The 13,432-nt window shown below is 43.6% G+C and overlaps 1 protein-coding gene across 1 annotated transcript in view; it reads right to left on the bottom strand.

The window, feature by feature from the left end:
• The window catches only part of ERC2 (ELKS/RAB6-interacting/CAST family member 2), a 361,357-nt gene that overhangs the window by 296,119 nt on the left and 51,806 nt on the right, over nucleotides 1–13,432 (bottom strand). The window contains exon 2 of the mRNA XM_060271028.1: nucleotides 2,047–2,463. Within this exon, the coding sequence (XP_060127011.1) occupies nucleotides 2,047–2,463 (417 nt within the window). The remainder of the gene's footprint in view (nucleotides 1–2,046; nucleotides 2,464–13,432) is intronic.

Genomic DNA, 13,432 nt, shown 5'->3' with positions numbered 1-13,432 from the left:
ACACACGAAAGCATAGTAAGGTCAAGCGCGCAAGCCCTAAAAATAGGGAGAGGTGGGCAGGTGTTCCGATGCACTGGCCGAAAGAGGAAGCTCTGAGTCACGTGCATGGGCAAATGTAAGTCCCTTGATCAGTTTGGCTAGCATCCCATTGGCCTGATTGAACCCAGCAACAAAGGACCTACCAATAGGGTGTTGTGGCTATCCAATCGTACCCACCCACAACACAGGGTTTGGTTGCCAGGTCACACTGCAACTCCCTCTTTGAGGGAGGACACGATTAATAATGGACCTGAATCTAACTGTAGTGAGACATTACTAAATCCTACTGAAACTACTGGGTCATGTTAGTCATGAAATCATTGTTGTGTGAGAGACAGTATGCTATGACAGTAGAGCTATTTATTTTGGGGCTTTTATCGATTCATGCACACATTCCAGGAAATGAAATGGCAAGAGTGATTCTCCCACTGATCACCAGTGGCGGGGGAACATCTTTGGATCTGTGCAGAATATGGATCCTTCATGAGGGTCACGATTTAGACATTTTGTTCATGCTCATAAAAGAGCCTATAGTTGAACAGGCAGGGTTCTTCTTTTTTAACAGCATCTCATCCACTTCCAGCACCAAACTTCCACAGAACCCACCCACCCCCCAAAAAAATCTGGTTTAAAAGTGACTTGCAATGCAATGTTTGTAGGAAGGAAAGCTGCTATTCCAACAATAGCATATGGATAATAGTATATTTCAGTAGGTGCAACTTACTCCAGCAAGCCATGACCATCTGAGGAGCCTTCCAAATGTTAAGATTGTGGGAAATAGTAATGTCTTCATTTTGAGTGTAACTGAGGTAAGAATATGCAATGTGATTTATTCACATGAAAGGCAATGGAAATTCAAGAAATTGAGTGCTTCGTCATTCAATCTGCTTTCTTCTCTGGGGCAACATACACATCATGAAATGCAAATGCACACATTTCTTTGGCATCATCCAAATACTCACGACGCCAGTGTTTTTGATTCTTCTGTCTGCTCACTTTAACAGTTCTAAAAGGAGACTATGGGTGGCATTCAACTATGGTTTGCACAGATGAGGCCCACTGAAATGAACAAACATCTAATTTGGGTGCAAAGATTTCAATGGGTCTACTCTGAGTAAAACATAATTGAAAATCGCCCTACACCAAAACCACTAGGATAAAATTTAGAACACTTTCCAAAACTAATATTTGCTTGCAATATTTTGTATCCAGCATTTTGGTCCCGGGGCAACTAACAACCATTGTGTCCTGGCTCCCATGAAGTATTGTAGAAAGGCAGTGGTAAAATGTTAAAGTCAGCTCTAAAAACCTTTAAAACCACATTAGGTGAGTTCAGATCAGAAACAGTTCATGGTTCACCAGATCCCTCCTCCATCCCTACTTCCAACATAGCACACAGACTTCAGTACTAGGGTTAGGAACCACATGCAATGGAAATGAGCATTAGATACAAATGCCCTTCTCCAATCCCAGTCTGGTTGATGGACTTGAACATGTCAAAAGCTTCTTTTAACATTGCACCAAGCTGACTTATAGAATCAGAGCTTTCTAAAAAAGGATTCTGGGTGCAGCTCTGCCTCCAGCTGCTTTGCATGTGCTTCAGTGGATTGGAGTCAGCATCTTCACACTGGCAACAGGCGGCATTTGACCAAAAAATTACAACACAGGGACAAAAAGGATCCCCACCATTCCAACCTCAATTAACCATAAACCAGCAACAAAACGACTACATTAGGTGACATTAAAAAGTGTTAGGATTGTTAGAATTTTATTAACCAGCACTTGTTTTAATGATGTAACTTGGCTTCTATAGAATTGAATATCAATGCCAAAGAAAGACAACCTATTTATTACACCCTGCAACAAGGAGGGCTTGTGAAGTGGGACTGTCTGAAAGAAATGACAAGCAAAGAGGGATAACAACCTGCTGTTTCACATTTTAATTTCCAATTATGACACCCAAAATGCTTAACTGAGTACTCTTAGAAATGAACTTGCTTTGCTTACCTCTCTAAGATGGATGTTCTCCTTCTCTTTCTGGTCTAAAATCACCTCTAAATGATTAACCTGAGATTCAGCCTCAGCCATCCTTCGTGTCCGTTCGTTGTCATCGTCCATCCCTTTGGACGGCAACCCTTTGCTCTGCAACATTTCCAAAAGCTTTTTGATGGATTCATCTCTGGCATTCAGGGTCTGTTTCTGGGTTTCAATTCTCAGCTCCATTTCTTCCAAGGTTTTCCTCAAGAGAAACAGCTCTTTGGCCTGCCTGTCGTGTTCAGCTTGGAGCCTCCGAAAGTTCTCCTCCGTAAGCTCAATGGTGAAATGCTCAGCACCACGGTTTCCACTTTCTTGTTGAAGGAGATGGTTAAGGTCTCTCTGGGTCCGAAGTTCATCTTGGAGTGCCTGAATAGTTAGCTGAAGGTGCTGCAAGGTAAAAGGAATATCCAAGTGAGGATTTATTCAACGGATCTACAAAAATGCAATGCCACAATCATTAATGATCATTCTGCCCGGACACTGAGGTCCAGCACCGAGGGCCTTCTAGAGGTTCCCTCCTTACGAGAAGCCAAGTTGCAGGGAACTAGGCAGAGGGCCTTCTCGGTGGTGGCGCCTGCCCTGTGGAACACCCTCCCAACAGATGTCAAAGAGGAAAACAACTACCAGGCTTTTAGAAGACATCTGAAGGTAGCCCTGTTCAGGGAGGCTTTTAATGTTTAATAGATTGTTGTGTTTTATTTTTCTGTTGGAAGCCGCCCAGAGTGGCTGGGGAAACCCAGCCAGATGGGCGGGGTATAAATAATAATAATAATAATAATAATAATAATAATAATAATAATAACAACTAGTGGTGAAAATCTAGCGGTGTGCAAATGGTGTTATTTTGCAATGGAGCTCCTTGACTGCTGTTAGAAATCATGAAAGGATGGATGCAAACACACAAAGACAGTGCCAGTTACAGATACCAGTAATAGTGAAGAACTAATCCTAAAACAAGGAAGTGGAAAAAGGCACTAAAGATGTAAATATCAAAGAGTGACACTTCCACTAGCAAACACTGCACCTGCTGAGCCTGAATATTCAGTTTGCAGGGATTTCTTAGACGTAAAGTCTTCTTCTTCGTACAGTGCAATTGTGTAAGTTATTAGTGCTAATCACTTGGTATGAAAATAAAGGAATTAAACTGTTAAATGATACTGCTAATGAAAACTATGATACAGTTAGTTTAGGAAGTCAGATTACTGTATCTATAGCAAGCATACAAAAGATCACACATTAAGCGATATTGCACTTTCCAAACAAATTGACTGCAAAGAGTGAACAAACCTTTGTTCTCCTGGCATCCAAAAACTGAACAGCATGGGAAATGAAAAAAAATGAAGCAAAATCAACATAAAGTTTAGGTGCAAGCAAAGGAGATTCAACAGAAAAGACTAAATTTAACATAAAGTACAATGAACAGAAAAGAAAACAACACTTTATACAAGACAGTCACAATTTTACAGTATTTGCACACATACAAACATACACATATTTCAAGCAGTCGAAACTATACTCTTAGAGGTAGGACAAGAAGAACTTGGTCTGGATCCAAAAACATGACCAAATGAAACAAAAAATTACCTTCTAGCACTGTCCTGCAATTGTCCAGGCAAGTGTTTATTGAAAAGTTCAAACCCTGGTCAACTTGTATTAGCAGTTCTTGTTAAGTAAGAGATTGTGCAAGGGTAATGACATATATGGATTTAATTTCACCTTTTCATGCATCATTCTAGTACAAGATGCAGAACAGCCCTTCCATGAACAGTAAACATCTGCATCTAGAAACACATCTTTGGATCCAAACCATGGTTCATAAATTGTATACAATAAGGTTTCCAGTCCTCAAAAAAGAATTACAAGATGGTACGTCCTCTTGGGACGATACCACCTCAAAATACAGGTGGGGGGGATTGAGTGACTGAGTGTTCCTCAATATTTTCTGCTCACATAGACAGCTAGAAAGTCAAAAGAAATAATTCCAGCTTAGCCTTTTCTCTGGCGTACAGGGAAATTTCAATATTGTCACCCACCTGCATTCTGGTGGGTGAGCTCTACCATGTGTTATTTTTGACCATTAAGCAATGTTTTATAAAGCATCCATTTATATTTCACTTCCTTTTAGTCATCAATAGTGTTTTTTTTTTCATACAACATGCTCTTAACCAGTGGTTCCCAATTAGTGGTCTGTGGAGCCCAGGGGAGGCCGCATAATGCACCTAGGGAGTCCGTGGCACTATCCACTTAACAATAGCTACCATAGAAATATCAAAAATTTAAAACGTAGGGGGTCCATAGCTTGGCTTTTGAAAAATAGGGGCCCACAGTACTTAGTTAACTGGGAACCACTGCTCTTAACTATTCTTTTCTTGCTGCTGGGTGTGTTAAGTCACTGTCTTAACCCCCTCTCATTGCACCTGGAACTTGACATATACACAGGCTCCACCCACCCACTGACATACGCTCACACACCTGTGTCAATTAAAAGGTTTGAAAGGTGCCTAGGAAATATAGTGTTCACAGTACAGACCAGGATATGGACCTGTAAGCTCCTGTGCATTCACAGGACTTCAAATATGTGGTGGCTGGAGGCAGAGCAAACAGGGACTATCCAACCTCTCTCCCCCTCCTGGTTCATCTATATCAGGCATCCCCAAACTTCGGCCCTCCAGATGTTTTGGACTACAATTCCCATCTCCCCTGACCACTGGTCCTGTTAGCTAGGGATCGTGGGAGTTGTAGGCCAAAACATCTGGAGGGCCGAAGTTTGGGGATGCCTGATCTATATCTACAGTATAGTCGTCAAGGGACATCTCTACTCCCTTCAGAACCCACTTTCTATGAAGTATATGAAGAAAGCAGTCAAAAAAAGAAGGAAGGTTTGAGTGTGGTCTGTTTCCACTGCTTCCATTTAGTGTGGAACTGCCACCCATCATTCACTCACTTCTTTATAGGACATCTACATAACACTGAATAATACTCTTCGGTTTTTGTTTTGTTTTTTTATCATGTCTCGAAAAATCCAGAAGAGCAGGGGATGGCCCTCTCCACAGTTGGGGATGGTCCTTAGTGCTCCTCTTTGATCCTGCTCAGGGGGTTCTGACTCACGCAGTGATTTGTGAGGAGCTGAGCCCTATCACCATACCTGTTTGGAGGGGAAAGGCTATGTTTCATCTTTTAAAAAATGCACAGTAACCTTAACAGTGTACAAGGGAAATAGAGATTAAGAGACACACCCTGAACTGCCTACAGCTTGGACGGGGTCAGGGGGAGGCGACCTGATGTAACATTGCAAGAGTGTGGAGAAACTTGCAGAGCCTTTATCCAGACGCAGAAGGAATGCAAATCAGGATTTATATTATTGTTTTGTCATGGAAAAGCTTGGAAAGCAGGGAGCCTCTCACTACTTTGCAGGCTCCGCCACAACCCAGTGCTGCTGTGAGCCAGCAGCTCTCCCCCCCTTCCACAGCTCTAGAAAACTCAGGACCAATCATCACACTGTCCGTCTCCAGCCTCCAGAGCAAGCAAGGGAGGCTCCCAATATGGCTTTGGATAAGGCAAAGTTCCTTCCATTCCCCTTCCATGTGAATAAGCAAAATGCTATATAACATATTTTTAAATAACTATTCCCGTTTCCCATTTGTCAATGAGTTTATCTGCTTAAACCCAATTACTTCAATAAACACATCTTCCTAGATCAAAGATCAGGTACCTGCACCCCTCCAAATACTGGATTACAAATCCCATCATCTCTGCACCCTGGCTGTGGTGGCTGGTGCTGATGGCAGGAGCAAGGGGGTGCAGTAGGTGCGGTCCGCCCCAGGTGTCACAACTGAGGGGGTGACAAAATGTCAGGCGGCACTCACCGTACGGCCTACAGCATGCCTGAGCCCCATATCTCTCCTGGGAGACACGCAGTGGCTTGGGCGTGCATAGGCTCCACATCCGCCCACTGCCTCCCCCCCCCCCCCAGCAGTAGGGTGGCTGAGTGGGAGGAGGCAGGCAGACTCCTCGGAGGCCCTGTGGTGTGCCCTGCCCCTATGGGTGGCACGCCCCACCCCTCGCTGTGACACCCCAGGCGCCCAAGCGGCTTCCTCCACCGCTGAATGATGGGAGCTGGATTCCAACAACATACGAAAAGCCATAGGTTCTCCATGTCTGCTGCAAGCACTTTTAAAAACTGGTTAAAATTTTAATTTCTGCAATTTCACTTTAATGAACTATTGCAAACAACCGTTTTTTAAAACAACAACAACAGTTGGTGCCTTTACGTTTTTGAGTTTGTTTGTTTTTTTGTACACACACACACACACCTAAAAGACAGTGCAAACATGGTACTGAGTGGAGAAAAGAAGAAACAATGAAGTGAAGCACATGCTTCACATGTTAAGAGAAGGTTCTCTGTGTGAAAAGGGAGTGCGTGGAGAACAAGTTAATAAAAGGTGTAGGGAAGAAGGATGTGAAACTTGCATGAAGCTGGTCAGTTTCAACCACTGCTTTCCTTTATCCTTTTGGTGAGATGGCTTGGGGGAACAATTAAAGCAATAGCTTCAGAATTAAAGTGACTACAGGTACAGTATGAGGAATAGAGGAAAGAGAAGGGGGAAATACTGACCACACAACTATCTCACACCCACTGTGGGGCTGGAACATAGTGAGATGCACACCTTAAATGAAAGTGTGGAAAGTCAACTGCAATTCCTCTCGCAGCTTACGGTGGAACAGCAACAAATGAGCAATTCTAGGAGCCGCCCATGTGGCAGCATCCTGTGACATATAGGTAGTTTACAGCCATTTTGGTCTATTAGATTAACACAAAGCGATACACCAAAGCTCAAAATATGGCCCACCAACCAAGAAAGAAACAACTGAAAAATAATGGGCAGAAATAAGCAAACCTTTTCTGAGTTCAGAAAAGGGTGAAATTGCAGCTAAAGGCACTCCAAAGAAAGCGGACGTCAGCTTTAATTCAAACATGGAAGCTAATGTACTTGATTTAGCTTTCGTGCAGAGGCAGAGGAGACTGCTTCTACGCTACCAAGTGATTAACCATCAGTCATATTTATTTACAACTCCAACATTTCAGCAATGAAAATAGGGACAGTCTAGTGAATTTGTGACATGTCCCTTACATGCCGATCTGGTTGGGTTTTAATGCTTATCCATTATTTAGATCAGCGTGTCTCAACCGCTGTTCCAAGGGGTGAAGTCAAAGTAGTGTGCCGCGAGAAGCTGGCTGGTGTGCCGTGACGTGAGAAGGGCGATTTTGCAGCATCGTGGTCCCCTTTCGCTCTAGCTGCAGGAAGCCGGCCAGAGCCTCCCTCCCCCCTTTTTTTGCAAATAAATTTTGGGAGGGAGACGGAGGGAAAGCCGCCCGCTTCTCTCTCACGCCGCTTTACAGCTGCTGAAACCCCCCCCCCCCCGAGAGAGAGCAGCGCCGCCGTACAGCGCCCAGGCTCCCTCCTCTCCCAAGGTAAAGGGATCCGCCGCCGAGAGTGGGAGGGGGGAGAGGGGACGGGGGGAAGGAGGAGCGCAGACGAGAGCTGGTGGGCAGAAAAGTTGGCCAAGTCGCGGCAGGCGCACGGGGGCGAGCGCGCAGGTAGTGGCTCGCGAACTGCGAGGCGCCAACCCGGCAGCGGAGAGCTAGAGCGCGAGAGGAGGGAGCGCGCGCAGGTGCCGCCGCCGCTCTTCCAGCCCAGCTGCCATTCTCCCAACACTAAGCGCTCCCCTCTCCCCTCCTTCCTTTTATCCCACACCCCCATCTTTGCCTCGCTTTCTCCCGCCCTGCCCGTGGCTGCAATGAGCTTGACCCGCCGGAAAGCAATATTTGGCAAGTGTTTCTTACAGTCATAATTATAATATAGGGCGGCAAAGAGTTAATTTTTTTAACTTTTTTAATGGTGGTGTGCCTCGTGATTTTTTCCCCGGAACAAGTGTGCCGTGGCCCAAAAAAGGTTGAGAAACACTGATTTAGATGATATGCCTTATGCTCAAGCACAGCTACAAGGAGATTGGACACTTTTGCTTCTGTTTTCAATTAACCATGGTTTATCGTTGTGTCCAAATCTGAAACCATGGTTAAGGGCATTGGCGTTGCATCCCATTTCGCTGCTTGAGGCAAAATGGCAAATGCCGTCCTGCCCTGCTACCACTGCCAGCAGAGAAGCAGTGCCAGACAGCATCAGGTGAAATATCGCTCATGCGTGTGAATTCACATGTAAGTAAACTAGATTCAAGGCCAGGCATCCCCAATCTGCAGCCCTCCAGATGTTTTGGCCTACAACTCACATGATCCCTAGCTAACGGGACCAATGGTCGGGGAAGGTGGGGATTGTAGTCCAAAACATCTGGAGGGCCAAAGTTTGGGGATGCCTGTTCAAAGCAGATCTCTCAAGAGATTCAACACCTAGAAACCTGGACCAAAGCTGACAACTTCAAAAATGGGCCCAGTGCTCATGAGAGGAAGCTCATACACTTTTCAAAATGCTGAATTCCAAAAGGCAAAATTTGGATGATTTTTACGTGAAGTGGATTTCCAAAAAGGGGGGGCGGGCATCTGCACAGAGAGACACTTTGCACTTCCTGTTGGTGAAGGTTTCATCATAAAAAAATCACATGTAGACGACAGATTTGCAATGTAGTCTTCAAAGGCAGTGCCTTACTTTTTCTCGCAGGTAATAGTGGTAGCCTTTCACTACTATGAAAAAAAATTAAAGGATGTATGCAGCGGTACAACTGGAGTGGAGCTACCGTTGCTTTTGTGTTTTCTCTCTGCACTTCTCACATATAAAAAGTGGCACAGCTTGAAAATGCTGCCAGTTTTTCATATGACGAGGCACACTCTTATTACTTCATAGGTTTGGAATGGCCTGAAACACTTGAACTAATAGTAATTATGATAACTGTAGTAGCATTCAATTATTCTCCATCTCAGGCAATTCAACTTGTGTGAGGAGGGTGGGATAGAGGGACTTAAAAATGAGTTACAGCAAGTATCAGTAAAAGAATTTTTTTACTTTTTCTTCTACAAAATGTAAAGAGGAAGTGAAAAAAATAGTACAGATAATAGGAGTTAGTTGGGTTTCTATGAATTATCTGACTTAAAATATTACCTACTGTAGACTTCAATCATTTTCAGATATTGTGATGCAATGAAATAAACAGATTTATTTATGTATACTCAGATGTATGTCCAATGGAGTTCAGTGGAACAAACTCATGTTAATATGCATATTTTCATACTCTAACACCATTTAGTGTGAAATTCTACATACCCTTTCCTGAGAATAAGCTGAATGCAGTGAAACTTACTTCTGGGTCGACACACATAGAATTAAACAGTTATTTTACCCTATGGGACAATTCCCTAGCCCCAAGGCTGCAGTTGTAATCACACCTACTCAGGAGTAAATTCCACTCCAATTCTACTTACTTCCAAATGTGTTCAAGGACTGGTTTGCACCTCTACGTACTACATAGTCCTAAATATGTGACATGAAAGCAGAAGGTAATTTGGTTTGTAAACAGGTCCGATGAAGCAGTATATCTACATCTGTAGGCAGACACACAGATAGATTGGAAGTTCTATGCTGGAATATAAACATTCTAGAGATAGATATAATTTAAATAAATTAAATAAAAACACATAATGTACTAATTAGAAAAGTTAAGATCAAAGATCCTAAACTGTTTACCCGACCATTTTACTAAATAAAACAAAATTGAAGCTGTTCCTTCAAAAACAGAGTTACTCACATTCTGTCTCTTCACTGCTTCGCTAATTCTCTGGTTGTGCATACTGAATATACCAATATCCTTTCTCCAAAGAGCCATTCTGTTTGTATTCCAAAAAGCCCCAAGTTCTCACAATTCCCTCATGTGTCTTCAAAATAACAGAAAGCAAGCCTCAGCATTCCCATTTGAGTTTGGATTCCCAACTGTGTCTTGTCTACAAAAAGCTCTGGATCTGAGCTGCAGAGTTCACTGCAAGCAACTATTCCGAAGTCCCTGAACGGAATCCCCGGCATTTATTTATTTATTATCCCAGCAGCAGTTAGACCTTGAACAGAACATTAAGAAAGCTAAGATGCATTCAAACCCCTTTAAGTGGCAAGCAGGGGTGATGTGGGGGTGGGCATAACCCCCCAGGATAGGTTTACTAATGAACATTAAAGGACATGAATTTACATTACATTCTCCCTAGCTTTTCCTTGCCTGATAAAAAGCAAAAAAAAACCACACTCCTTGGGATTATTCCTATTATTTACATAGTAATTTGAATCGAACTAGTTACTTTAAAAAACAAAAAACAAACCCTGCTTGGATTCAGAGAAGCATGTGTAGAACTCTGCTCATGCGGTGGGATCAAAAAAACTGGCAGGATTTGGCAGAGTTGCCTTGCCCATTCACACAACACACCTTTGGATCCAAGTCAGAAAATACTTTCATATGAAATAAACAGAATTTCATGTATTTATACCATTCTCAGGGAACAGGGAAAATCAGAAGCAACAGCAGTGCCCTCCGGCCAGCTACACAGGTCTGCTACTGTGAAGGAGGAGCTCTCTCAGGGCCGGCTCTAAGGCAAGGCTGGGTGGCGCAATGCGCCAGGGCACCGGGCCGCCAGGGGGCGCCGGAGGGATCTTCACACCACGGTGCCAGGGTGCCAGATACGCTTAAGATGGCCCCATAGCTGCCAAGTTTTCCCTTTTCTCGCGAGGAAGCCTATTCAGCATAATGGAATTTCCCTTTAAAAAAGGGATAACTTGGCAGCTATGGATGGCCCTGAGCTCTCTCTCCATGAACCTGGTGACAAGGGTCACTTTTTTGTTGTTAATAATGTGTTCTTTCCTGTCTGACTAAAGAGGCTTCTGCAGCGGCTATTTTCCGGAATTGCCATCATTCATTTACTCTACAGTTAACAGAGAATGGCGGCATTGTCAATGCATTGCATTGCATTGCAGTCTTCCCTATGTTGTCATGGGACGCAGAATATGCTATCTGTTCAGAAACTAAGATTTTTCAGACACAACAGGGCTCCTATGTGTTTAACAGATCCTTAGAAGGGAGATTTCTGTTGTTGTTTCAGTTTCTCTCAACATTTTCTTACAGAGTAGGCCAACTTGTGCTTGCCAAAAATTCCTCTGCAGCCATCAAGAAACAGGAGTGCTACCCGATATTCAGTGTACTACTGAATGATAGGGAATAGCTGTATGGATTTTTCATTTTTTTGTTATTGATTCTGCAGGGATGGACCTCAGAAATTCTACACTCATGTAGCCTCTAAATAAAAATAATTTTCCGCAATGGAAGTTAAAGGTAAAGGTAAAGGGACCCCTGACCATTAGGTCCAGTCATGACCGACTCTGGGGTTGTGGCGCTCATCTCGCGTTATTGGCCGAGGGAGCCGGCATACAGCTTCCAGGTCATGTAGCCAGCATGACAAAGCCGCTTCTGGTGAACCAGAGCAGCACACAGAAATGCCATTTACCTTCCTGCTTGGAGCGGTACCTATTTTTCTACTTGCACTTTGACGTGCTTTCGAACTGCTAGGTTTGCAGGAGCTGGGACCGAGCAATGGGTTAAGGGGGAAGTTAAGGGGGGCTAAAAAAACTGGAAATGTGTTAGTAATAGCATGTGTGGTATACATAGTACTGTATACAAAATGGAAACCAATTCTACTGTTCTAAAGGACTTTGGCCACATATAGGCATCTTACTGTAATGGGGGAGGGAGGGAGGTAGAAAACCAAAGTATATGGTCTGCTTAGCCCAGGCATCCCCAAACTGCGGCCCTCCAGATGTTTTGGCCTACAACTCCCATGATCCCTAGCTAACAGGAGCAGTGGTCAGGGATGTTGGGAATTGTAGTCCAAAACATCTGGAGGACCGAAGTTTGGGGATGCCTGGCTTAGCCTAACAATTAAGAGTGGGGAACTGCATAACAATATTCAGCTATATTAGCAGTTGCTAATTAACAAGTACCTGACAGTCATATAATGATGTGAGGAACCACTGCTTTTAAACTGCATCGACCTGTAATATTGCACTTCATGCTGCAGAATCAGGCCACCATCCTGGTGTGATATGTTAGAACAGGGATAGCCCACATTGGACCCTCCAGATGTTTGTGACCACAACTCCGATAATAAAGAACATGGTGCCTAGCACAGCACTGTATTTCCTGCTTCTCATAATGCTCCTCTTCCCTGGTCAAATATTTAACCAGCTATGTGGGTTCTTCTTTTCAAAGTAATAAGGGACGTGGATAGCACTGTGGTCTAAACCACTGAGTCTCTTGGGCTTGACGATCGGAAGATTGGTGGTTTGAATCTGCACGGCAGGGTGAGCTCCCGTTGCTCTGTCCCAGCTTCTTCCAACCTACAGTTCGAAAGCATGCCAATGCAAGTAGATAAATAAGTGTCATTGCGGCAGGAAGGTAAACGGCGTTTCCATGCACTCTGACACTTGTCAGGGTCCTCTGTGCACCGGTAGCAGTTTAGTCATGCTGGCCACATGACCCAGAAATCTGTCTGTGGACAAACGTCGGCTCCCTTGGCCTGAAAGCAAGATGAGCGCCACACCCCATAGTCGCCTCTGACTGCACTTAATTGTCCAGGGATTCTTTCTGTCTCCTTTTTTTCCTTACAAAGTAATAGTTTGGGGCACAATCACAAAAATAAAAGCCGTATTGTAACCGTAAGTTCATTCTTGACACAATCTCCAGAATGGGAAATATAACACAAAAACAGAATCTTAAAAACCCAGTCCTTCCTAATCACATTTACTTGGAAATAATTCCCAGTGAGATCACTTTTAATCATCATGCTTAGGATGGTTGCTGAAAAGTTTTTAGTGACAGGATCACCTGTAGACAAGCAGGCTGGAGAAGAGTGAGAACAGATATCCCAGCTTTAAAAACTACAACTGGTATACAGAAACAAAACAGCCAGTCGGCAGCTGCAGCAAAAGAACTTAAGTATCTGCAATGTATAACAGGTTTTTGCTCAAATCCTGTGAAAAGGGTATCTGTCACTAATGCTCTGTCAGAGATGGAAAAAGAAGGCTTTTTTTACTTTTTTACTTACAGTGGTACCTAGGTTTATGAACACAATTGGTTCCAGAAGTTTGTTCATAAACTGAAGCGTTCATAAACTGAAGCGAACTTTCCCATTGAAAGTAATGGAAAATGGATTAATCCGTTCCAGATGGGTCCACGGCATTCGTAAACCAAAAATTCGTAAACTGAGGTGTTCATAAACTGAGGTTCCACTGCACTTACTTACTCATTTAGAAAGGCAGGCGCTAAAGCTCTGATCACAACACCTTTTACGACACTCCAACAGAGAAAATGACCA

This window comes from Zootoca vivipara, chromosome 2 (assembly GCF_963506605.1).
Source record: "Zootoca vivipara chromosome 2, rZooViv1.1, whole genome shotgun sequence".
Taxonomy (NCBI): Eukaryota; Metazoa; Chordata; class Lepidosauria; order Squamata; family Lacertidae; genus Zootoca; species Zootoca vivipara.
Note: the sequence above shows the minus strand (reverse complement) of the source record. Positions and strands in the feature narration are given on the sequence as shown.